Raw genomic sequence first — 26233 nt, forward strand, 5'->3', positions numbered from 1 at the left:
CCTTCCATCCCTGGCACTTCAATGCTGCGGTCCTAACATCCTTGTGCCATGGGCATCCTTGTGCAACACAGGGCCCCTGGAAGAGTGGAGCCATAGCATATGCTACATGGATAAACTGGCCCTGGAAACGCATGGAGATTTGGGGCTGGAGGCTACTAGTGCAGGGTTTGGGCGGGGAGGGAGTTCAGTGGGGTACAACGCCATAGGGTCTATCTTCCAAAGCATCCATTTTCTGCTGGTGAACCGTCATCTGGACCCTGAGAGAGTTGGCTTTAGGGAGGGGAGAGACCTTGGCAGGGTACGCCATGCAGCCATTTTTCTCTAGGAGAAGTTGAATATATATTTTCAATAATAGATATTCAAAAGTGAGGAATTTGTGTAGTCTGGAGATCAATTGTAGTTCCAGGAGATCTGTAGTCCTCGCCTGGAGATTAGCAAACTTAGTAAAGGGCATATATGTTGAAACACAACTGTTCCCTTCACTTGTAAGTTAGCATTAAGGTACTCACTTGCGTTATTGCTCTGAGGTCCATACAGCAGAGCCAAATGAACATCCGTTTATTAGCAAGAAGATACAGGATAAAGGACTGCCAATTCCAAATAAGAGCCAGTGTTGTGTTGTGGAGCTTACAGAGGGCAGGGTTTGGGGAGGGACTGCCTTGGGATATTGCATACAATAAATATACCACAGTTGATATGGGTTGCTTTCACAGCTCATCCTTAAACAAGTGGCTCTTGCATTTGTAGAGCTATGTGCTGATAAGAAGCTGGTTTCTACCACCCCACCACCCCTGTTTGTACTATATACAATAGGGCTGCACACTAAGATATAGTGTGAATAAAGGGAACCTGTCTGCCTTTTGGAGGAGGAAGACAGAATGCGGGAATGAAACTAGGAGATTTCTCAGCTCGCTTTGTGTGTGCTTGCCCATATGCAGGGGGAACTGCAATATCCAGTCTTGCCTTAATTCTTGAGGGAGATTTGAAAGCTTTCTTCAAGGAAACGCTTTTACATAACACAAAGAAACTGTCTCCACACAGCCCTAGATTGCATTTTTTTTTAACTGGGAGAATATTTTTCTCCCCAACTAATTTACATTCATCGTACACTTAAAAATTTGTATATTTGGGAGAGTGTTGGCAGGCGTGGGTGTTAATGCCTGTTAGCACCTTATCAGCAAGTGTCTCTGGTGCCAACAGGAACAAGCATCACAACTCCCCTCTCTCTTGTTGGGCCTTTAGGCAATTCATGTCAATCATATATTTTACTTTCCCCCTCCTTTTGTAGAGGTTGAACAGTCCCCTACTGCAATAATAACAATAACAATAACAACAACAACAACAATAGTAAACTAGCAAAATAGCCCATTGTAACTTAGAATACAACAGGCACTAGTCTCCTCTCCCCTTCCCTGGGCTGGCTCGCCAAGGCCTGGAGAGGCTGCAATGGGCCTTTTTGAGGTGGGGGGGGAGCACTGCTGGGGCGCATTGCCCCCCCCACATACTGTCAAGACCAGGGCTTAACCTCCTTCCCTCCCAGGCTCTCCCCCCCCCTCCTGAAAAAGTAATGAAAAGGGAATGCTGAACCAAATGGGTGCCAAACCTGTCCCAAAACCCCATCTTGGGCCAGCCCTGGATGAGTCACCATACCAAGAAAATTTGGACTTATGGGTCACCATCCCCAGAAGGTTGAGTACTACTGCCCTGCTCTGAAGTTCTTTAACCAATAGAAATTTTCTAAGCAGATGCAAAATCCTCTTTGAGCCACAGTGCACCATTTTATGAATTTTGTTCATTTCTCGTTCCTGTTATTTTAAGGACTCTTCACTTCCATGAAGCAAACTGTATGTTTACCCCTCTTCTGGCTCAAAAGGTGAGCCAAAGGTGGGAAAGCTGACTGTGCCCTTGCACGGTATGGTAACATATCATTATGCCTTCCCCCACTGTGCTCGGAAGATTGGTAATACGAGTGTTGCTGTTGTCTAAATATGAGCTTTCCCCCCACCCTCTGCTCGAGAAAAGCACATTGCCATTAGCTTCTGATAATACGGACAGGCCCCTCAAAACCTGTCAGAGGGCTGGACTGATTATAACCGTCTTGTTAGGAAGCATCATCAATTGAAAGGAGACGCAAAGACAGGCATCCTGCTCATGCTGCCAGACACAAAGCAGAGAAGGGTGGTGTTGGTAGTGAGTGACTGCAGTGAGGCATCTGCTGGCTTGTCGGCTGCATGGGAGAGAAGTAGAGCAGCCCCCAGCGGCAAGAGGAAAGCAGCGTTCCTCCATCTTTCTCCCTTCTGCAGAACCGTTCATTCACAAATCCTGCTGCATGCCAGAGAAAGGCCTGCTGTTAGCGACCTGCTGATTTAATGAGTAACAGGAGCCAGGGACCTCATCAAAGCCAAACCTTCCCTCCATTGTCTCTCTGAAGAACTGATAGGTGTCATTGGAAATAACTATAGCAGTCCTGCTAATCAAAGCCACAGTTGGCCCTGGAGCTACGTCTACATTCTTACAAGGTGCCTGTGTAGTCATTCATATCCCTGACAGTTGCTGAGTTTGCTTTTGGGGCAGCCTGAAAGCTGATTTTTACATGATGTCTTCTTGATCAGTGATTCACACTTGCACAGAAAGATTTGCTTCTGGGGTCCCAGACGAATGTACCAGGCAAGAAAACGCACAGGTTTTCCATGACTGCCTAATCCATACAAGGCTTGTTATTAGGGTATTTAAAGCAGGGGTAGTCAACCTGTGGTCCTCCAGATGTTCATGGACTACAATTCCCATTAGCCTCTGCCAGTGTTTGCTGGCAGGGGCTCATGGCTCATGAACATCTGGAAGACCACAGGTTGACTACCACTGATCTAAAGGACTTTCGTATCCCAAGAATTATGACCACAGGGATAGGCCTGCTTGTCTGCCCTACCAAAGAAGGTTGTCTGGTAGGCACACAAGAGAGGGCATTTTTGGTGGCAGCCCCTAAATTATGGAACAGCGTCCCTAGGGAAGTGTGCCTGGCCCATGTGTTTTTTATCTTCAGCCAGTTTTATTTAAGACCACATTTGACTAAATTAGTTTGTATTTATTGGCAACCCAAATTTAGATTTTAAACCCTGTTGTATCCATTTTAGATTATTTGTTTTATATTTCTGTGGTAAGCTGCCTTGAGTTCCACCAGGTAGAAAGCTAATAAATGTATTAGAAAATAAATGTATTAGAAAAAAAATACAAAATGACTTAAAGTTACTGGATAGTAGGGTTACGAACTCTGAGTTTGGAAGGTCATGGAGATTTGGGAGTAGAACTTGGGAAAGGTGGGGTTTGGGGATGGGAAGGAAGGGAAGGGGAGAGCAGGGATATACCAGCAGGGATATACCAGCACTGGAGTCTACCCTCCAATGCTGCCATGCTCTCCCACGGAACGAATCCCAGTAGTCTGGAGAAGTGTGGTAATTTCAGACAACGAACCAGAATAGGTTTTTATGCCCTGCTTTTCTCTATCTTAAAGAGCACCTTTAAGGCCAACAAAGATTCATTCAAGGCATGAGTTTTCGAGTGCAAGCACTTGAAAGCTCACGCCTTGAATAAATCTTTGTTGGTCTTAAAGGTGCTACTGGACCCTGATTTTATTGTGCTACTTCAGACCAACATGGCTACCCATTTGAATCTATCTTAAGGAGTCTCAAAGGAGCTTACAATCTTCTTCTCCCTACAACAAGCACTTTGTTAGTTGGTGTGAGAGTCCTGAGAAAACTGTGACTGGCCCAAGGTCACCCTGCAGTCCTCATGTGTCTCAGAGGGGCTTACAATCACCTTCCCTTCTTCTCCCAATAATAAATCCCTTGTGAGGTAGTCCAGAGATCCAGCATGGTATAATAGAGGAGTGGCTTCTAATATGCAGAGCTGGGTTTGATTCCCCGCTCTTCCACATGCAGGAAGCAGGATGACCTTGGGCTAGTCACAGTTCCGTCAGAGCTGTTCTCACAGAGCTGTTCTCTTAGAGCTCTCTCAGCCCCACCTATCTTATAGGGTGTCTGTTGTGGGAGAGGAAGGTAAAGGGGTCTGTAAGCCACTCTGGGACTCCCTTGCGTAGTGAAAAGTGGGGTATGAAAAACCAGCTCTTCTTCTTTAAGACCAACACATTTTTATTCCCAGTGTAAGCTTTTGTGTGCATGTACGCTTATACTTTGAACAGAACTGTGTTGGTCTTAAAAGTACCGCTGGACTCAAGCGCTGCTGCTTCAGACCAACATGACTACCCAACCATGACTGGTTTTTCGAGATGGAGGCCAACTTTCTACAGCAGGGGTAGTTAAACTGCGGCCCTCCAGATGTCCGTGGACCACAATCCCCTGAAGCCCCTGCCAGCGAATGCTGGCAGGGGCTTCTGGGAATTGTAGTCCATAGACATCTGGAGGGCCGCAGTTTGACTACCCCTGTTCTACAGGGTTTGGCCCTGAGATTTATTGATGGTCATTGCAAAGGCTAGCTTGAGTGGTCACCCAGCAGGCCTCAGGTGTCTCAAAGCTTTTCCTTCCTCTCCCCATAACAGACACCTGTGAGGGAAGTGGGGATGGGAGAGCTCTGAGAGAACTGGGACTATCCCAAGGTCACCTGGCTGGCTGCCAGTGGAGAATCAAACCCGGCTTTCCAGGTTAGAGGCCTTAACAGTTACCCCACAATGGCTCTCAGAGACCAGCTGTTTGGTCCTGTCAAAATCGGTCCAACATTAACATCTTTGGCAAGGAATCTTCAAATCACCCCCAACCATAGGGATTTCCCCTCAGAATTCCCACAGCACAGGAAGGCTGGGGCTTAGAGGGCTCTCCCTCTGATTGGCTGGCTATCCTTTCCCCACATTCTAATTGGCTCTGGTCGCTGTCTGTTGCAGGAAGCCTCACTGAGACCAGCTTCTACGGTTTTAAAGGCCCCTTCAAGTTTCTTAGGGGCATGTTGAGGATGGGCCATTTTTATTCTGTTGAGGCTATTTCTTTGGGCAGCTCCCTGCTGGGCAGACCTTCTTTGTAGGAGACATGAAAAAATTAGACCTCAGCACATTCAAGGGAATGCGAAGGGCTGTAAATACAGAGGGTGGAGGTTTTGGAAAGTCCATATTTTATCAGGAAAAGTGCAGGGAACTTGATGACATCTTTGTTAGAACAGCTTTGGATCCCTAATGGCCCCTCGGACGTGGTTTGTGCTTGCCGAACTGAGGTGGCAGAGTCTTGAGAGAGGAGTATAGATTAGACCAGCCCAACCCAAAGGGCCCCCATGCAACGGTGGCAGCTCACTCCCCAGGCACCCACCAGCTCAGGCAAAGTGAGTGAAGCTGTTGGATGCAACAGTTAGAGGCAGGAGATGCAGCCTGATTGGGTGGTCGACCGGCCACTCAGGCAGCAGGATGACACAGGCAGGAGCATTCATTGGCCCTTAGTCGTGAGGCCCAAAAGATAATTAGATCTTTTATTATAGGTACAGATAAAATAAGATACTTTGGCCTTTTCCACACATCTTAAAAAATAGTGTCGGAGGGCGGAGCTATGGCACTTAGATAGCTTGAATACTTCGAGCTCCTGTTCCACTGAGGGTCAATCGCTGCTGTGATTGACAGAATCGGGTTTTGGATACGCAAATCCACCTACCATCAACTCAGGAATTCCTTGTGAATCTCTGGGGCCTCTCTGTTCCGCAGGGAAATTAATATTCCCTGGAACGCAAGCTCAGTGTGCACAGGGTCCAGTAAGTGCCGTTCGCCATTTTAAAACTTTCATCTTTCCTTACAACTCTGCAATCTACACAGCTCTTACTCTAATCTTCAAAGCTAATTGGATTCCTCCTTGCAAGACTTTTGACTCATTACAACTCCGGAGTGAAAACAACTGGCAGACATCAGATCAAGCCTACAAACAGTGAGTGGGGGTTTCCCTCGGCACCTTCTCTTCTGGAACAAACTCTTGGCGTGCAAAGCTGCTTTCTTTAACTTAAGCAAGCTAGAGATACAGAAAGATATGTGAGAGAAGGTAAAGAAAGGAGTTAAGGTAGCCAGAATATCCCCTCGCCACTGCTTATAAATCGGAGATTGAAAAAATAGATACAAGAATCTCGCGAGAGCTGCTTGCCAGAACGAGAACTGGCTCGGAAAAGCTTCAACAGGTCATTAAAGCGACGGACGACAGCTGGTGAGACATTACTGTAATACCAAAACAGACTGTTGCTCTTCGTTTGGACACCGTAGGACCTCTACTGGTTATATGCAAAATTGCCTACAAAATGTCCATGCTAAAGAGATTTGCTTATCTACTGGAACTACAGACAGAAGACCTGAAAGCACATATAGATGGCTTGCTTAAAGATATGCTCAAGGAGTTCAAGGGTGGTAAGGAAGAAGTCTCTAACAGGAATGATAAATCAATAACAGTGGCTGATGACAGCTCTAAACAAGGTGAAGATATGCTCAAGGAGCTCAAGGGCGGCAAGGAAGAAGTCTCCAACAGGAATGATGAATCAATAACAGTGGCTGATGATAGCTCTAAACAAGGTGGAAAATTACCAGTAGAAGAGAAATTGGAAATTATGGAGATGGAAAAGGGGATGCCGGAGCTTTGCAGCCTAGATAAGGACTCCCTACCCAAGAAGACATACAGCCACTCCAAAACAACAGTATACAAGAACCAATCAAAAGATATATGGATCTGCTGTGAAAGTAATCGACTGAAAGGAGCTTCTTGGAAAAAAAACTGTACTGATATTGGAGCCCAGGAGGTACAACTGTTTCAAGATTCACCGATGTATACACCGAGGGAAAGACTACAACTCCACTCGAACATGGGTCAGAGGGAACAACAAGATGCGGCAGGCCTCGATATGAGACCCCCTTAAGCCTCCTCCTGCTTTCTTCAGTAGCCATATAGGCAAGCTGAATTTGAATTAACATATCTCTGTAGTGACTCTCAGCTTAAACTTAAAGCATAACTAACAGGAGGCAGCTAACTGAGGAGGTGTAAATGTAACTAACGAAGACCTTATTTTACAAACTAATGAAGACTCTATCTAATCATTTTTTGTATTTAATACTGTACACTTATATAGCTTACAACCTTAACAACCTATACATATATATATATTTCTTTTTCCATACAATTAAGTAGGCTTTTATTCTTTTGTTTTCTTTTCCCTAGTGGAAATGAGGATGGCTCTGAGACCACGTTAAGTACAAATTGTTTATGATTGTTAAAAGTGTTAAAAACTATGCAAACAAATGTTGAAACTTCTCTTTTTAAATGTGGTGGAAAGGTGAAAAACTTTATAAGCTATGGGTAAAAGTCTATAATATTGTAGCCATGTGGAGTCTTATAATTTAAATGAAGAGAAGAGGCTTTTCAAGAACAATGGGGCTCTTATCTGATCTACCCAAGAAAATAAGTTAAAAGGGGATTGAAACGGGGTATCAAGTGTATCAATCGAAGAACATAATCTTTTTCTTTCTGTATCAATAATGTAGATTATTTGCATTGTATTATCTTTAAATATTACAAAAGGGGATTGAAACGGGGGACTAAATGTATCAAATGAAGAGCATAACCTTTCTTTTTCTGTATTAACAATGTAGATTGCCTGTACTTTATTATCTTTAATCTTGGAAAACAAAAATAAAAATCTTATTAAAATCTCCAAAAAAAAAAAAAAAAAAAAAAATAGTGTCACGCCAGCAAAATTGCGTGATGCTATAAAAAATCTCGCATCCCTGCCATTTCTCACCTGCTTGTTCTCCTGCTTTCTTCTGCCACTTTTTAGTGCTTCCTGGCAGTCTGCATGGCTGCCTGAAATGGCGGAAGGGAAGAACGCGCTATACATGTGACTCTCCCCCACACCCGTCACTTATGGCAGGCAGCCAATCACCTTTTGCCCTATTTTAAAGGGACAGAGATGCAAGCATGTGTTTTTTTTTTAAGTGAAACTTCTCTGTTGGGACACCTATGCATCTAATCATAGATGCATAGTGCTTATTTTAATGCCATCCCACAGCCTTGAAGCTCAAGAAAAAAATATTTTAAGGTTTATTGGGGGCGGGCTGAGAGGCATACTTTGTGCATCAACTGGTGGGGGAATTTTTTTTCCTCTCTGCCTGGATAAAGCAACAGGTATTTGTTGCTCCAGACAGTTTGCTACAAAAAAAGCGCCAGATTCCAGATAGAAAGGCGAGGGAGGCGGGCTCGAGGGGGGGGGGTGTCTTGCTGGTCACTCTTCTCACGTTTGCGTTACATAGTTGGGGGAGTCCAGTTTTGTGGATTACCCAACTATCACTGTAAAATGGAGGGTGTAGCTGCCAGTTCGCTGCTGGGACACTGGACGCTGGTAACATCATGCAAAATGCCAAAAATATGGCGTTTGCAAAAGGTGAGTGTTTCACTTCTTTAATCGGGTGCAGAATTTTCAATCACACAGAACTGCAGGAATTTTACCTAATTTAGTTTCAGCTCATTGTTTCTGATGGTTATCATCACAATCTTTTAAAAGGTCGTGTTTCTTTTTAAACACCCATATTGCAATGCAGGCACAATAGTTTATTCTTTAACGTATATACTTGGAGGGAAAGTGGCTGTGCTCAGCAGATCGTTTCCTGAGGCAGACTCTTGTCTCGTTGACTGCCCGTTCTTTTTCTTAATAGAAGGCTGGCTGCTTAAGAAAGGGTTCTTTGAAATGGAGAGTGCATCTTTTTTCAAACAACTGTGCAATAGAAAATAAGCTGTGTCACCTGAGAAACTGTGCCAGAAAACGGCTTGCACAAAGCATAATAGGCCTCCGTTATTTACTTCTTAACATATGGACTAGTCTTAAAAGAACATGGGTAGTTCTTGAAGTTAGCAAATAATTTTGTTGACTTTTTCCTTTAAAAAAAAAAAAAGGCCCAGCATAGGGTTGCCAACTTCCAGATGGGGCCTGGGGATCTCCCAGAATTGCAACTCATCTCCAGATGGCAGAGATCAGTTCCCCTGGAGAAAATGGCTGCTTTGATGGGAGGACTAGATGGCATTATACTCTGCTGAGGCCCCTCCCACTATCCTCAGGCTCCACCCTCAAATCTCCAGAGATTTCTTACCCTAAGGCCAGCAACTATAGCCCAGCCCAGTTGGCTTCAGCTGCTGTTAGAGTTGCCATCCTCTGGGACCTGGAGGTCTCCTAGAATTAAAACTAGGGACGGCAGTCCCAGGGTGGGACCTGGGGATCCCCTGGAATGACAGATTCATCTCCAGACTAAGGAGAACAGGTTCCCTGGAGAAAAGGGCTGCTTTGGAGGGTGGACTCTTTAGCATTATACTCCACTGAGGCCCCTCTCTGCCCCAAATCCCTCTCACTACCAGCTCTATCCCCAAAGTCTCCAGGTATTTCCCAGCCCAAGAATGCTAGAGGTCCATTCCCCTGATAGGCATTATGATATTATACTCCATTAAGGACTCTCCCCGCCCCAAATTCCACTTTCTGCAGGATCCACTTTCAAATCTCCAAGAATTTCCCAGCCTGAACTTGGCTGCTTTATATTTAGCCCCATCAGCAGGATCACAAAAGCAGGCAGGCCCCAGAGGGTTCAGCTGAGCCCATGTCAATCTATCCTTTTTGTTAGAAACCATAATTAGGCCATGCTCTTGTTGCCCCAGGGGAGGGAAGAACCGCTCAGATGAGACAGAAATCCAATAAAGAAAGGTCTGGGTTGGAGTGGTGTGAGGTCATACATGGGGGGGGGGGGGGCATGGTTTCATAGGGCAGCTGTGTTGGTCCGCATTGGAACACTTAGATCTGAGTTCAGTAACAATCAGAAAGTGGGAGGGGTGTTCTGATGCTTGTAAAGAATGCAAAGCAGAGGGGAAGAGCTTGAGAGTAGACAATTAGCATATGGAGTGAGATAAAGCAGGGGTAGTCAACCTGTGGTCCTCCAGATGTTCATGGACTACAATTCCCATGAGCCCCTGCCAGCAAGCATTCCGCTGTCCCTACTGAGCCCAGGGGGACATAGGATTCTTATCTTCCTATGAATGCTAATTTGGGGAAGGTGTTTCCCCTCTGCTCTAAGCAAGATGATGGCAGTATTTAGGGTACCTTTGCATCCTTTACTAGCATGGTTTACTCCAGCCTGCTGACTAAGATAAAACAATTCAGAGATTATGTCTGAAGAAGGAAGCTTGGAAAGAGAATTCCGGAAAGGGTGTGGAAGACACCTGCTGTTTAATTCAACCAATGGACAGAAAGTGGAGGAACATACATTATGAAACAATTTAGGGGAAAGGGCATCAGTTCAGGTGGGTCGTCATGTTAGTCTGAAGCAGCAGAAAAAAGTCTGAGTCCAGGGAATTCTTTAAGGCCAGCCAAGTTTTATTCAAGGTATGAGCATTTGTACACCTGCACAGTTCTTCAGATGTGGGGGTGGGGGTGGGGAGGGAGTACTTATTGCATGATCCTAAATAGAATTATATCTTTCCACTCAAAATTTAGAAGGTGTTAGCTCTGTTTAGGCTAGCATGCAGCTTCAAATAATTTCAGTCAAGCAGAGGAAAACCTGGTGAAATAGATGCCAACAGGTGAAGAAATAACCATTGGTTACACTCATCCAGAAAGACCTTTTCCGCACCAGGAAACTGTCCCGGTGCCTGCTTGTCCTGTCGCAGGGATAATTTCTGTTTCCGGAGGATGTCATACCAAGTGATCAGATTCTCCTTAAGTTAATATAAGAAAGGTTGCGGGAGGAAGGAATTCTAATCGGGAATAATTTAACTATGTATTGGAGCATTTGCTCTATCATCACTAAATGTAATTCCGAATTATGAATTTGCCTCTAAATCCATATAATGGGGCCAGGCATAACGGAGATCGTAGCATTCTACTAAGGGTGCCAGCCACCAGGTGGACCTGGGGATCTCCTAGAAATACAGGTACTCTCCAGACTACAGTTCCCTCGGACAAAATGGATGCTCCGGAGGGTAGACTCTGGCATTGTACCACAGCAAGGGAATGCAGGAATGCTGCATTCCCTTGCCACAGGGCAGATGAGGGCCTGCGTTGCACCAGGCCTGGGACTGCCCTGGACAGGCACCAACATCATTCAGAAGTGGAAATCAGCCCCACAACCGGACAAGTATTGTGCCGTGTTGGTTTCTTGATGCAGAAAAAGTTCGGAGAGAGAGACTTTCTTTTTTAATAGCATCAGTAATGAATCTTGATTCTAAATCCAGCTTCCAAAATGACATAAATCTGTGCATCTCCTTTGGAGTGAGTATGCTGCCTCAGTAGGAATGCCACCCTCCAGGGTAGGGCCTGGGAATCCCCTGGAATTACAGCTCATCTCCAGACTACAGAGATCCGTTCCCATGAAGAAAATGGCTGCCTTGGAGGGTGGGCTCTATAGCCACTGTACTCCCAGAAGCCCCTGTCCTCCCCAGGCAATTGGCTTGGCTGCGTGAGGCCCACAGAGCTTAATCTGCATTTGTATAGGCCAAAGAAATGCATGGGCAAAGGCAGACGAGAGTCACAGCAGCAGATGGGGTGGGCTCCCCGAGGCGGCATCCAGCTCTGCCCTTTATTCTCACCTCCCTTGGGTGAGAGGGAAATACAGGGCCTGCTTCATGTTGTACACTGACTAGCTTCCGGTGCAGGCTCTGTCAGCATTGGCAGGGCACAATCCTGTCTCCTACAGCCAGAGAGTGAGACTTTTCCGTCTCCTCTTCCTAAAAGAAGGTTCAGAACTGGTTTACATAGGACGTTTGATCCGACAAGTGAGCCTCTCTGATGCTTTTCAGGCACACATGGACAGAAGCAAAGACATAATCAGCTGAACTGGCAGCAATTCCCAGAACCACAGTGGCAGCTTTCCAGTTACTGTGACCATGGAAATTGCTGCCAGCAGATTCTGTGTTCCCCAGATACCTGGGATTGCTCTTGTGTCAAAAGATAGCAGCGCGGTCTCCTGGAATATATAATTTCCTGCTATTCTCTGTTTCTCTTCATGGCAGCCAGAATTGCAGAAACCTGAGGACCTTGGTAAGGTGCATGTGTGTGTGTGTAAAGACTGTATTCCCAATTTTACAGAATCCTTTTGTGACTGGCTTCTGTCCTACACCTTTACCTGCAGCATGATGTGCACACATTAGCGGATGATTACATATATTCCCATGCTGCAAGAAGAGACCCATTGTTGTCCGTCTCCAGCTTGAGTAGTGAAGAGTAGTGAAGAGGCCAGAGCTATCCAAAATGGCAAACCATGCTCCAAAGATGACTTCAAGACATCATTTGGGGCTGCTGAAACAGGAGGTTCACCTTAATGCCATTCCTTCACCATGGTTGCTGTCCCATGCAGTGGCATCCCACCCCACAAAAGAATCTAGAGGCCTTGATGTCTGGCCCAGTTTCTAGGGCATCCCAAAATAGTACCCAAGTGTTGTGAGAATGAAGGTCCTGTTTCAATTATCCTTGCAGCATTGTTGTTCTTCAATACTTCCCCCCAGGTTTCCCCTGTTCAGGGCGGGGGGAGCCAAATGGGGCAGGGGCATATTTTTCAACATATCTGGGGTTCTCCAGATAAGTAGAATGTAGGATTGCCAGCTCAAGATTGGGAAACTCCTGGAGATTTGAGGATGGCACTGGGATGGAGATGGGGGCAGAGGCCTCAGCGAGGTACAGTGGCATAGAGCAGCCATTTTCTCAGAGGGAACTGATCTCTGTAGTCTGGAGATGAGCTTTATTTCTAGGGGGTCCCCAGGTCCACCTGGTGGCTGGCACCCCCAGCAGAATACTGTGCCTGGCCCCATTATATGGATTTAGCAGCAATTCAAAATTCAGAATGATATTTAGCGATGATAGAGCAAATGCTCCAATACATTATTGAATTATTTCCTATTAGAATTCCTGCCTCCCACAAGCTTTCTTATATCCAGTTAACAAGAACCTGATCACTTGGTATGCCAACCTCCAGGTGGGGGCTGGGGATCCCCTAGAATTACATCTCCTCTCCAGATAAGAGAGGCCAGTTCTCCTGGAGAAAATGCATGGCTTGGAGGATGGATTCCATGGTATTGTAGTCCACTGAGGGTCCTCTTCTCCCTAGGCTCCATCTTCAAACCCAGCTTGGACCTGGCAACTATACCCTCATTCCCCTCCCCAGTGGTCAGAGGGGCACTGACAACCCTCCTGATCACAGAAATGTAGCAGTTCTAAATGTTTTGGTTTTAGGGCTGTTAGAAGACTAGAGAAGAAACCTGCAGAATCTGCTTTTCTGCCTTGGAAATCAACAGATAGTCATCATGGGGAGGAGAGAAACATTCCCTCTTGCCTGTTGCTACAGATCTGACTGCCATTCAGGAGGCAACTGCAGAAGCTGGTTCAAAAGCTGGCATTATTATTTGATACCAAGAGAGTGGGGAAAGGTCCACACTAACCGGCAAGCCAGCTCAGCACGGTAGCTTCTTCCCAGCTTGGGAAGGAGAGGGTTAAAAGTTTGTGGTGCAGAAGGTAACAGGTGTTGCGCTCTATATAAAGAAAGAGCCATGGGGGGAATTGGGCTTGTCGCAGGTGGCTAATCTTTCCTAGTTAGAAAATTAAGGTTGGGCAGGTGCTTTAGAAGGAGAGGGACTTAATTATGGCAGATGATCAGTGAAACATTGATGAACTTATTCACAGGAGCGCTGAACGAAGGAGTGGCGGTAGCTCTTCTGGCGCTGAAAGAGTTCTTTTATATGTGGCATTTAGAACCAGGAGTGGTCAAAGTCTTGCATATAACACAGCTGGGGGCGGGAAATGACCGAGGACAGGGGTAGTCAAACTGCGGCCCTCCAGATGTCCATGGATTACAATTCCCAGGAGCCCCTGCCAGCATTCACTGGCAGCGAATGCTGGCAGGGGCTCCTGGGAATTGTAGTCCATGGACATCTGGAGGGCCGCAGTTTGACTACCCCTGACCTAGGAGAAGGAAATGGGTTTCGGCTCGCTTGTATCTCTTCCACTAAGGTGGAGTGACCAAAATCTGCTCAGTGCCCTTTGCCCTAAAGAAGTAAAACTGGCCTCAACCAGAGCCAGGGATTTTGGGCCCCGGCCCAGCCTGGTAGAACGCACTCCCTGGTGAGATCAGGGTCTTCCAGGTCCTAAAACAGTTCCAGAGGGCCCATACAAAGCTGTTTCCCAGCCTCTGGATGGGGCTAGGAAACGAGCACTATGAAGACACTGGCCTCCCTACCCAAAAACCCACCAATTGCAATTCAACTTTGATTAACCCCTCAGAAGATTTAAAAACTGTCAAGCAGTTAGTTTTAATATCAATTTACTAATTTTAAAACTTAATTTGTTTAATTTTGTTATATGCTTATTATATTTGCATTATTTCTATCTGGTGTTGCATGCTTTGAATCAACCAGAGAAGAATGGGATATAAAAATAAACTACTTTATTTATATTTCACTTTATTGACTGCCACTCCTGGACCATGCCAACATGTGGTGGTTTACAAAAGCATAATAAAAGAAGAATAAAACATATTCTCCCATCAGCCTAAACTAGTCTGTCATCATCATCATCATCATCATCATCATCATCATCTTTATTATTATTATTATTATTATTATTATTATTATTATTATTATTATTATTATTATTATTATTATTATTATTATTGCAATAGGTCTAGAGGCTGGACCATTGAGGAAAGATGCTTTATTTTCAGGCTATTTCAAATTACTGATTCACCTGGTCTCTGTGAGACCGGGGTTTACGGAAAGAGGGAACGTGTGTGATTTTATTTCTGTCCTTTCATATTCTTTGTTGTCTAGAGAGAGAGAAGATGGCTCCCTTCATCCCTTCAAGATCAGAGCATTCCAAATGTGCGCAGTGTGATCCTACACACACACAAACACACATTTGTTTCTCAGCAAACACATCATGTTTGAACTCTGAGAGCTGTTCCAGAATTAGCAGGCGGAATGTAGGACTCCTGTGTGGCAGTGAATATTTATCACCCCAGCCAGCAGCAGAAGGGCAGGCGGGGAGGAGGGAGAAATCAGGTTAATTGCTGGCTTTCTCGGCTCTTTCTTGACCCCTCTCTCAAGTTCATGTTTCAGAGGCATGCATTTAGGGATTGGGGGTTATTTCCCACTGGCCTTTGGGGTAATGAGTGCGATACTCTTAAATATGCTCAGTGCATTTATTTCTTGGAGGGGTTCTAGCAGGGGTGGTCAAACTGTGGCCCTCCAGATGTCCGTGAACTACAATTCCCATGCATTCACTGGCAGGGGCTCATGGGAATTGTAGTCCATGGACATCTGGAGGGCCTCAGTTTGACTCCCCCTGGGTTCTAGGGTGAAGAAATTTCCCTTGGAATGCAATAATAATAGTTAAGATAAAAAGTTGTTTGATCCTTGAATCAGTTAAACATCTTCATTATGCTGCATGCTAATTTACTGCTCACCTATCTGTATGGACCGGTAATGTCCATTTCACTGTGTCTGAACAAGCATGTGTGCACACGAAAGCTTATGCCTTGAATGGAACTGTTAGTCTGAAAGGCACCACAGGGTTCCAACTTTCTTTGTTAGTTAAATGCAGTTAGATTGGAATCCAACAGCACCCTAGAGAGGAATAAGGTTTTCAGGGGACCAGCTTTCGAGAGTCAAAGCTCCTTTTTCCAGACACGAGTAAAAATGGAGTGCTGAGTCCTTTGATTCTAGTTAGACCGTGAAAGGGTTGTTGTAAAGAATGCTCGTCAGGGATGCAGAAGTACCAGGCATATTGTCGTCCTCTCTGATGCATGAAATGTCACAGTCCATCCAGAAGAAGAAAAATAAAAGATGAATGGGAAGAGGTGGGGCTATCCAGCTGTCTGGCTCGAATGTGCCAGCGGATCCAAATGTGCATGCAGAGAAAGAGAGAGAGAGAGAGAGAGAGAGAGAGAGAGTCAAAGAAGCCTTTTATATACATGCACACTCCATCTCCTTGCAATGATCTTGCCTGGGAAAGCTTTCATTCTAATGGCAAACGCGGCAGCAGGGTGTGTGTGTGTGTGTTTCTGTGCGTGCATGTGTGTGCGTACATGGCAGCAGAGGCGCCCAAGATAGCTTTCATTATGTAGAGTGAGCCCCACCTGTTCTAGGGAAATCCAGATTGTGAGTGCAACAGGGACTATAAAAATATCCACACTGCCCTCACCGTTTAAAAAAAAAAGGATGGGGGAAAATCTCTCACTGTGCTGTGATTGGACCATGGCAAGGAGTAACAGGCCACATTGCCTTCAGCAAGCAGCCATCTTGTCTGCCTGTGCAGACATCTCAATTCTGGGCTGTTTTTACCTGTCGTTCTGTGTCATCGGCTGTGTTCCACGTACCTTTCATGCAGAGTGGATTTCTAGCATGCAAGCCTACTTCTCCAACTGATTGAGTTTGCAGATTCTGATCTCTGGACAAGAGAGACGGATCATTAGAAGCGAGTTGTATAATGGAGCTGCAAACCCCAGAAGTTTGAGCTAAAGACATTATTTGGGGCCAGGATCCCTTGGGATTTCTCTTGCACAAGAAGCCCGATGGAAGCACTTAGGAGCAGCCCGATCCTCATAATTGCAATCCTCAATTACAGGGTGCTGGAAACTAAGACTCAGTTTTGCAGGATTCATGTTTTAGAATTTTGTGCATTTTCCAGTGCATAATCATTTGCCTTTTAGAAATAGAGAAAATAATCAATTAAAAATACCTTTCTGTTGAAATAAAACTTTGCATTGTGTGAAGCTGTGTGGCACACATCTGACTATGAATAAATCCAAGGTTAAAATTCATTATTTGGTTTTTAATATTCTCAATTTGTGCATTCTAATTGGATCATAATCTCAGCCTCACCTTCCTCATAGGGTGTCTGTTGTAGGGAGAGGAAGGGAAGGTGATGGTAAGGCCCTTTGAGACACATGAGGCCTGCTGGTGACCTTGGGCCAGTCACAGTTCTCTTAGGGTTCTCTCAGCCTCACCTACCTCACAGGGTAACTGTTGAGGGAAGAGAAAGGGAAGAGAATTATGAGCCATTTTTAGACACACAAGGCCTTCTGGTCACCTTGAGCCAGTCACAATTCTCTCAGAGCTCTTTCAGCCACACCTACCTCAGAGGGTGTCTGTTGTGGAGAGAGGAAAGGAAGGTGATTGTAAGCTACTTTGAGATACATAAGACCTGCTGAGTGACCTTGGGTGGGTCTCAGCCACAGCTACCTCACAGGAGAAGGTAATGGGGAGAGGGAGGGTAGGCAATTGTAAGCCACTTTGAGACTCCTTCAGGTAGTAAGAAACGGGGTACAAAACCCCAGCTCTTCTTCAATGACTGGTCAGTTCCCCTGGAGAAAATGATTGTTTTGCAGGGTGGACTCTGTTGAGGTCTCACTGAAATCAAAGGCTCTGGAAATTTCTCTGCCTGGAGTTGGCAACCTTCCTCCAGATCCTGAAAAGAGGAGCTTGGTTGGAGCTGAGGCTAGCAGTAATCTTGAAGAACAAAGTGGTGGATTCCTTGGTGGTCCGACTGAATCGAACCAGAGAGGAAAAAGCATTTCTTAAATTCTTCCTACACAAATTCCGAAGCACCACCAAGTCTCCTAGAATACTTTTTTGACTCACTGAAAATTCAGAACATTGGGGGGGGGGGGTATTTCAGGGAAAGTGCCCCTAGTCTGCAGTTTGCAGAGATCTTAATACTCGATGAGTCCCAGCAGCCTTTGTCAGCTTTTCTTCCATTGAGAAACCACTGAAACATTCTTCAGGTTTTGAGAAACTCCAGAAATGTTGATTGTGTAGAACATGGCTGGGAAACAGAGGTGTGTCCATGCCCACCCAGGGCCCCTCCCCTTCCCACTCCTGCCATTTGGGGAGGAGTTAGGTCGACATGACCATATATGGTCATATCATCTGCTAAATGCTTAAAAATGTAATAATATATATTAAAATTATTTAACTCCCATCTTTCCAAGGTTGTCAAGAAACCCTGGGTTTCACGAAACCCTGATTGAGAAAGCCTGAGTTACAAGCTTGCATGAATCTAGGGTTGCCAACCTCCAGGTGGTACCCAGGGTCTCCTACCACTATAATTTCCCTGGATACAATGGCTGCTTTGGAAGGTGAACTCTGGCATGACAGACTGGTGCGGTCCTTCCCCAGGAATTTCCCATCTCAAAGCTGGCAACCCTACTTGCGGCTGAAGTTGCCTCCAAAGCCGCTGAGACTCCTGTTTGCAAGTAGAAATGCTGTAATTATTCAGCGCTGCCTCAGCAATTGCTGGAGCACTCAGATCTCTCATCCTGGCAAACAGAAAACTAGCACAACTTATGCCTTCTGTGCTAATTTCCTTCTGGTGGTGTTTTTTCTTTAAAATGCAGAGCAGCGTATGAAAATTTTATTTCTCACACTTGCAGTCAAAAGTGGTACAGTGCCTTTGATCACCTCATTTCAGGCTTTCCTGATGGTCCTCAAAGGGTTTCCCGAAAGAGGGCGAGTTAATTAATTTTAATATATTTTTTAAATTTGTTAAACATTTATTGGGTGATATATGCCCAATATATCCTGTTGACCTGCCCCTCCCCCCATGGGCCTGGGAAGGGGAGGGGCCCCAGGTACACGGCTCTGCTTCCCAACTGTATTTTGCACAATCATGCCGCTTCTGGGGTTTCTCCAAGCCTGAAGAATGTTTCAGGGGTTTCTCACTGGAAAAAAGTTGAGCAAGGCTGCCTTATTCTGTAGGTCCAGTCCAGATATCTATTTATTTATAAATTTGATAATTGGAGATCTGTAATAGTTGACTATGACCTCAGTGCCGGCAACTAATCGTCTGCAGTGATCTGTTTCTCCCCACCTAACTTGCAAGAGCCTCTTGTGGCGCAGAGTGGTAAGGCAGCGACATGCTGTCTGAAGCTGTCTGCCCATGAGGTTGGGAGTTCGATCCCAGCAGCCGGCTCAAGGTTGACTCAGCCTTCCATCCTTCCGAGGTCAGTAAAATGAGTACCCAGCTTGCTGGGGGGTAAACGGTCAAGACTGGGGAAGGCACTGGCAAACCAACCCGTATTGAGTCTGCCATGAAAACGCTAGAGGGCGTCACCCCAAGGGTCAGACATGACCCGGTGCTTGCACAGGGGATACCTTTACCTTTAACTTGCAGAAAATCCCACATCACCCCAGCCCTTGATCAGAGAGCACTTTTCACTAGTGTCCATTGTACTGCTAAGCTTCTGGGGTGCTAAAGAGATCCATAATCTCCTAGTGTCCCCAGAGCTGCCCACATGAGGTTGGTGGGAAATATCTGTAGACAACCCCCAGACTGCTTCCACAGGGTCATAGAATCATAGAATCTTAGAGTTGGAAGGGACCTCATGGGTAATCTAGTCCAACCCCCTGCACTATGCAGGACACTCACAACCCCATCCACTGTAACCTGCCACCCCCTTAAGCCTTCACAGAATCATCCTCTCTGTCAGATGGTTATCCAGCCTCTGTTTAAGAATTTCCAAAGATGGGTCCCCGTGGGCCTTTGTAGATTACAAGATACATCATTATGGGCCTGTCATCATGTGGGCTCAGAGCCTCTGGATTCACCCCACATAGGTATGCCAACCTCCGGGTGGCTAGCAAACAACAAGAAAAAACTCTGTAAATACAGTAATACAGTGGTAGTTACCTCCATAACAATTTAAATGCCCTCCATAACAATTGTATTATTGTATTTACTCACTGTTTTTACTTGTTGTTTGCATATGTTCACCTCTGTGACCTCTTCTTGTTTGTTAACCTCCAGGTGGTGGTTGATCTCCTGGGATTATAGCTGATCTCCAGTTCATCAAGATCAGTTCTCTTGGAGAAAATGTATGCTTTAGAAGACTCTATGACACGGGTAGTCAAACTGCGGCCCTCCAGATGTCCATGGACTACAATTCACTACATGGGAATTGTAGTCCATGGACATCTGGAGGGCCGCAGTTTGACTACCCCTGCTCTATGACATGATAGTCCATTGAAGTTCCTGACCTGGATGTTTTAGATGGGCTGTAGCTGAGGGGAGGGCTTTGTCCCCAGTGCTCCCAATTGACCCCAGTTAGCCTGAGATCCTGGAGAGCCTTTTCCACTCAGAGCAAATGATGCAGGTCCAGAAGAACCCAAGGTCAGGCTAAAGCATCATAAAGCTTCTACAGTGCAGTTACTGTGGAGAGGGGCCACAGGGGTCATTGGGAGTGACCAGTTCTCTGTTCCACTGTCCAAAAAAATACAGATCGTGGATTCACAATCCCCCTACTGTAGTGCAGTTTGTCTTATCGGATCATAACTCTCAAGTAACCGAAGCTGTTGCAAAATTCTCCATAGGCTTTTCTTTAAACGAATTGAGATTTGTAATATCTTGTCTTTTAACATAAATGCTTTTGTTATGCCAATAACAAAACTTATATGCCAATAACAATAACTTAGCGTACAATGGAAAGATGGCATCCAGGCAGTTGCTGCCAGGTCTTTGATGGCCACCCTTTCTAGCCCAAAGTGATACGAACAGCGATGGGTGTATTCATAATGTGCATCAAGTAGCCTTACAGTACGGTGGGGGCAAACATGCTCAGGAGCTGTTTTCCAGTCATTGGCAGCTTCCATGCACGGAGTTCTTTTCCTGCTTTCCTCTTACTGGGCAACAATGCTGAAGTCTCACTGTGAGGCAGAATGCTGTTGCCCGTTGGCATTGAGAGGGGCCCTTGGCTTCTGTATGTATGTGTTCTGCATGTTACACCAAACCTTTGGTCCTAAAGACTTTTGCTTATATCGCTGGCTACTCTTGAGTTACGTTCTGGCCTACCTAAAAAAATCTCTCCAAATCCCCTTCAGGTTTTTCTCAAATTGATTCTAAAAGCCAGTAGGAGGAAACCCAGCAACAGCAGTCCTATCCCTCTCTCAATCCTTGGGTTGCCAGCTCATGGTTGGGAAATACCTGAAGATTTTGGGGGTGGAGCCAGAGGTTGGTGGGATGTGGGGCAGGGAGGGACCTCAGTGGAGTAAAAGGCTATGGGGTTCACCCTCCAAAGCAGCCAGTCTCTCCGGGAGAACTGATTTCTTAGTCTGGAGTCTATAATTCCAGGGGAGCTATAATTCTAGGGGATCCCCAGGTCCACCTGGAGGGTGGCATCCCTACTCAGTCCCACCCAGCCTCTGCCCTCCGAAGCTACCATTCTCTCCAGGGCAACTGATCTCTGGAGACAGGAATGCCAGAACAAGTCCAGGGCCCTCCTTGCCAGCCCTAGCAACATGGCCCAAATGTTCAGACGGTTGCCTTCTTGCTTACCGTTCCATCCGGGTTCCTGTCAAGTCCAAGAACAAAATAACTTTGCATCTAGGTCAGGCTTTCGATATCCATTACGGAGGTTACTGGAGAAATACGCTCTTATCTGTCAAATGTGGTTAATTTGAAATTCAGAACATAACCGTTTCCCTTTCAGTAAAAGAGGATTGATTCATGATTTGTACGAAGCCAAGATACACAGTGTTCAGCAGTGTAATTTATTATTTCAAGGAAGTCAAAGGGATAATGGACACAATCCTGAGACAAAAAAATATTTAATTAAGCTAAAGTGGGGGTTGGAGATAGATTACAGAGCTTGGAGTGTTCAACATAATTTCTGGAACATTTGCAGGCGTTAGCAAGGGAAAGGCAAATTTTCATCTGCAAAGAATGCCACGCAAAAGCAATATATTATATGATAGAGTCAGGTGGGTAGCCATGTCGGTGTGAAGCAGCAGAATAAATTTGCATCCAGGGGCACCTTTAATTCAGAAGCTTTTTACTGGAGTACCCCCTGTGACATTCTGGTGCCCCCCCACTCCAGTTTGGATCTTTGATATTTCCATGAGTGTCTGAGTGTGTACGTGTGAAGTGCTGTTAAGTAGCAGTTGTACTTGTCTCTCTGCACCCTAATAATTATTTCATTTGATCCACTCACTGTCTACTAGGGAATTAAGTAGCAAGGCAGAACCCCCTCTCTGGATAGAGTATTGACAAAGCATTCTGAACTCTTGGGGATTAAGCTTAGTCTCCAAGTAAATTGGGGGAAGGAGAGCTTTGGAGGTGTCATACTGGGAAAAAAGGATCCCTCGAGCTTCAGAGAAGGCGAGGCACCTGCAATTCACTCCTTTCTAGCCATATGCCAGTAGGGAAGGAAATGGATTAGGAAAAGGTTTCTTATGTTGCATGGGGGAAAGCAGTAGAAGAGTAAAAGTCTCCCTAGTGAGTTCTGGTAACATGAGACCTTGTCCCGTCTGGCACTCGTTCATCTCAGGAACACACCCTGTAGATCTGATTTCACCACAAAACATCTAAAAAGATTTCCAGCCATTTCAATCTGCGAACTGTTGTGATCTCTGAATCCTGTCTGATCTATCCTCAGCAGTGCCATGGCTTTTATTTTCCTGGGTTTTAGAAGCAGGGAAGCTCTTCGTGTTGCAGAATGCAGAGCCCATTTGTGGAGGTGACGACGCATTGTCACGGCTTCATCTACCGTGATTACGTGCTTTGGCACTGCTGGTTGAGTGTATGCAATCCTAAGACCCCGGGTGGGTTAACTGTGGATCTGTCTTTTTTCCAGAACCCGAGGCTGGCGAGGTGTCCCCCCCAGTGGGAGCTGGTGTGAACAGCAACAGCTGGACCTTTAAATATGGGCCTGGCAACCCCAAGCCGCCTGGTCCCGGTGAGTTGCCAGACAAATTCATTATCCCAGGATCTCCTGCCATCATCTCCATCCGTCAAGACCCACCCAACAGCCAAACTGACAAAAGTGACTTCATAACCTTTGGCAAGAAGGAGGAGACCAAGAAAAAGAAGAAAAAGAAGAAGGGCAACAAGGCTCAGGAGAAAAAAGAAAAGGGCCACAGCACCACCGACAACAGTGACCAGTAGAGGGGTTTATACGGAACAATCTACTTAGCCAGTTTTTTTGTAATCATGGAAGATCTCTGTAGCAACTCCCAACTTCTTCCTCCTGTTAACCAGTTTCCTGTATGTGCAAGACTTCAAAACGATCCGCAGGGAATTCACAATGTCTGTCTAGATTGCTTAACAGGTTTTTGTCTTGAAAGCTTTATTAAGCCTGCTGTTAACACTTTTTTCTCCACTCTGGCTTGTTTTCAGAATCTAAAAAGCAGACACAAGTTTCTTTTCTCCTGCGCCGAAAAGGAGCCTCTTCACAATACAGCCAGTGAGAGGTTGGACTCTTTGCATTGTGGTTCCTGTGATCCTGTCTTTGATAACACTTATGGGGTGGGGTGGGGGAGCTTTAAACATTTTTTGGTATTGTGCACCCTGTATCTGACCGGAAACATTTGAGTGCTGATGATTGGCTAGGTGACACAAGACCACATTCCGATGACACAAGAAGAGCACGTAAAACATGAACAAAGGAAGTTCCTTGTGGACATGACGCGCGGCCTGGGGAACCAACTTAAAGTTTGCAGTTACACTTTTCATAATCCATAAGATTTAGTGCGTAGAGTGCTGGGGCTTTTATATATTTTATATACACACTCCAGCAAAAAAAGGAAGGCTCAGATAACTCTTAAAACAAATACCACGAAGTATATCTTCTTCCAAGCCATTGGCCGTATTGCCACAATAAGGCCTTCATTCTCCTAGCAAGGATGTCCCTCAGGGAACGTCTTCATGGCAACTGCCCACACTCTCGGCTCGGCATTTTGATGCTCGGACAGAAAGTGTAGGCAATTTCTCTCTCTCTCTCTCTCCTTTTCTCTCTCTCTCTCTCTCCTTTTCTCTCTCAAAACAACCACCACTCCCACCCCAACAGGGACTCCGGGAGGTGGGTTTTCCCTTGCTCACATCTTGTATTTAGCTGTGTCGACAGCACTGGTCCCACGGACCCTGGCATGCGTGTACCATAGGGAGTCGGAAGTCACAGTCGAAACCACTGTGCGGATACGCCCTTGGAGTTGAACAAGGGAAGGAAGGGCTGACATCTCAGGAATGTAACTGACTGTGATGTTTCCTTTACGTCCTTCTTTCCACTCTATTGAACATTCTTTTGCACATAATGTCTCTGAAAAGGTCAGAGTATTTTCCACAACACATATGCAAAAGTGAGGATGAAAAAAAGGAAGGAAAAAAAAAAAACCAAAAAAAAGAAAAAAGAAAAAAAAAGAAAGAAACCTTATCTATGCTATTTGTGATTTGATATCTTTATTTATAAAGGGAATATAAATGTAAATGAAGAAGAATGTCCTTTAACCCAAACCGAAGTAAATTTTACGATCATTAGAAAATATAATTGCTGCTAATGAAGTGCTTTAGAAAAAAAATTGCCTGAAACATCTGTATTATATCTGCCAATCACAGCTTTATTCTGTCCGATCACTGGGGGTGGGTGGGGCTGCCTCTTGCATGCATTCAGAAAAAACAAACAATGATTTCTCTTTCTCTTTTTGCATTCCTTACTCGGCACATTGAGTACACAGCATTTTGCAACTGAGTTTTCCTGAGTGGAAACGGAAGCTAACCTTTTTCTCACACGAGCGTTCTGCTTACCCGTTAGCTCTGTGCGGTGTGTCGGTGTGACTCTCTCCCACATGGCCTCCTAGGGTTTTCATTTCATTTCTAAGTTAATGCATTTCTAACCTAAAATTCAACTAACACTCATTATGTAAAATTCAAGTACTGTATGTATGCTATATGCTCTTATAAGGATCCTGAAATATTTATTCCGTGCTTGTGTATGTGAATGTCAATGCAACTATTACTTAGCGTGGTCATTGAGCTTTCCTGTTGAATGTAAACCCATTCTTCTTATTATTATTATTTTCTTTTTTGTATGCTTGTGGACAAGTGGAGTAGTGTCAATATTTTTAAGCCACTGTTAGTTACCAGTTTTTTGTGTATGAATTGAAACACAAGTAAAATATCTTTCTTAAATCAAGAAACGAGAAAATCACTAGAGATTATTTCTGGGGTGTGAGGTATGCGACAAAGTCAATCATTCTTGCTTGCTGGAAGACAGCCACTGTACAAACTGAAACCTGTACTGGAATCGAGCCTGTCGGTGTTTAAACAGAATTTGTGTCACAAAGGATTGCTAAAGGGTTACTAACCTCCAGGTGGGACCTGGAACCCTCCTGCTTTTACTCCTGATCTCCAGACCATAGAGACCACCCCCCAACCTCCAGGTATTTCCTAACCCAGAACTGGCAATCCCAGCTATATATATCATGTGTGGCTTCCCCCTAGGGTACAAAGCTTAAATTTCAAGTGTCCCTACTTATAAGGGGTACTCCGTGTTTTCTGCTCTCTGCTCCTGGTAAATAATTGTCCTCGTTTTGTCCTAATTTAGTTTTTTATTTGGGTGGGGGAGGTATACCATTTCAGGCTTTTGTTTTGCTATTCAAGTTTCCTCCCCCGAATCTCTGAAGGTATCTGGGAGAGGAGGTGATACCTACGCTGAGAGCAAAACTTATGGAACGTGCAAGTGTTCTGTAGTAACATCCATTGTGAAAATAAATATTCATGTATTGTTTAATAATGTATTTCTGTGCCAGGCTCCCAGAGTTCTCCAAGTGATTGCTGAAGGTTGTTTGTTTTTAACGAAAAGGGTCATGGCTGGTTTAGCTGTGCAGTAGAGCCAGCAAGGATATATATTAAAGAGGGTGGGTGAGAGGTGGCCTTTGGCAATTCAATCATCTTTGGTTTGCAAACAGAGAATCCCTGTTTTCATCTGTTCAATCTGGGAGGGTTATGCCAGGAGCATCCAAACACCCAGGCTTGCATGGTCTCCTTTTTCAGCTAAGCAGTTTCTTCAGAACGTTGGCAGAGCTTCCAGCATGACTTCTGACACAGAAGTAGAAGAAGGGGCAATTGAAAGAAGAAACACAAGAAAGGTAGTGCCAGGTGTGTAGTAAACTGTGGATAGCAAAGCGTTAATTGAAACCTGATTAGGAGTGGAGGGAAACTCCCCCCCCTACCACCACCACCACCATTTGTTCTTTTTCTTTAGCTTTCATTTCCCTATGTTAGTTGGAGTTGGGTTGCAGTAAAGATGATTTCAAGTTTGCTGACAATTCAGAAATATTCAGTGGAAATGAAAACCCTGGCATTTAAAAATTACATGTAGTAGAACTGTAATTCTTAAAATATTTAATTGAGGGGAAATCTTACTGAAGCCAGAGTGACTGTTTTGATGCAGGGAGATTAACATTTTTGTTCTAAGTATGCTTGATGG

At 45.1% G+C, this 26233-nt stretch overlaps 1 protein-coding gene across 9 annotated transcripts in view; it reads left to right on the forward strand.

Moving 5' to 3' along the window:
* LOC143823922 (protocadherin alpha-C2-like) overlaps positions 1–24941 on the forward strand; it is a 258537-nt gene extending 233596 nt beyond the window's left edge. For 8 of the 9 annotated variants that reach the window (XM_077310664.1, XM_077310662.1, XM_077310663.1 and 5 more), the window contains exon 4: positions 22604–24941. In XM_077310664.1, the coding sequence (XP_077166779.1) occupies positions 22604–22914 (311 nt within the window). In that variant the 3' untranslated portion in view covers positions 22915–24941. The remainder of the gene's footprint in view (positions 1–22603) is intronic. The other variant, XM_077310660.1, reaches the window with a different exon arrangement.
* Positions 24942–26233: the final 1292 nt, after the last annotated feature.

The sequence above is a fragment of the Paroedura picta genome, chromosome 14 (assembly GCF_049243985.1).
Source record: "Paroedura picta isolate Pp20150507F chromosome 14, Ppicta_v3.0, whole genome shotgun sequence".
Lineage (NCBI taxonomy): Eukaryota > Metazoa > Chordata > Lepidosauria > Squamata > Gekkonidae > Paroedura > Paroedura picta.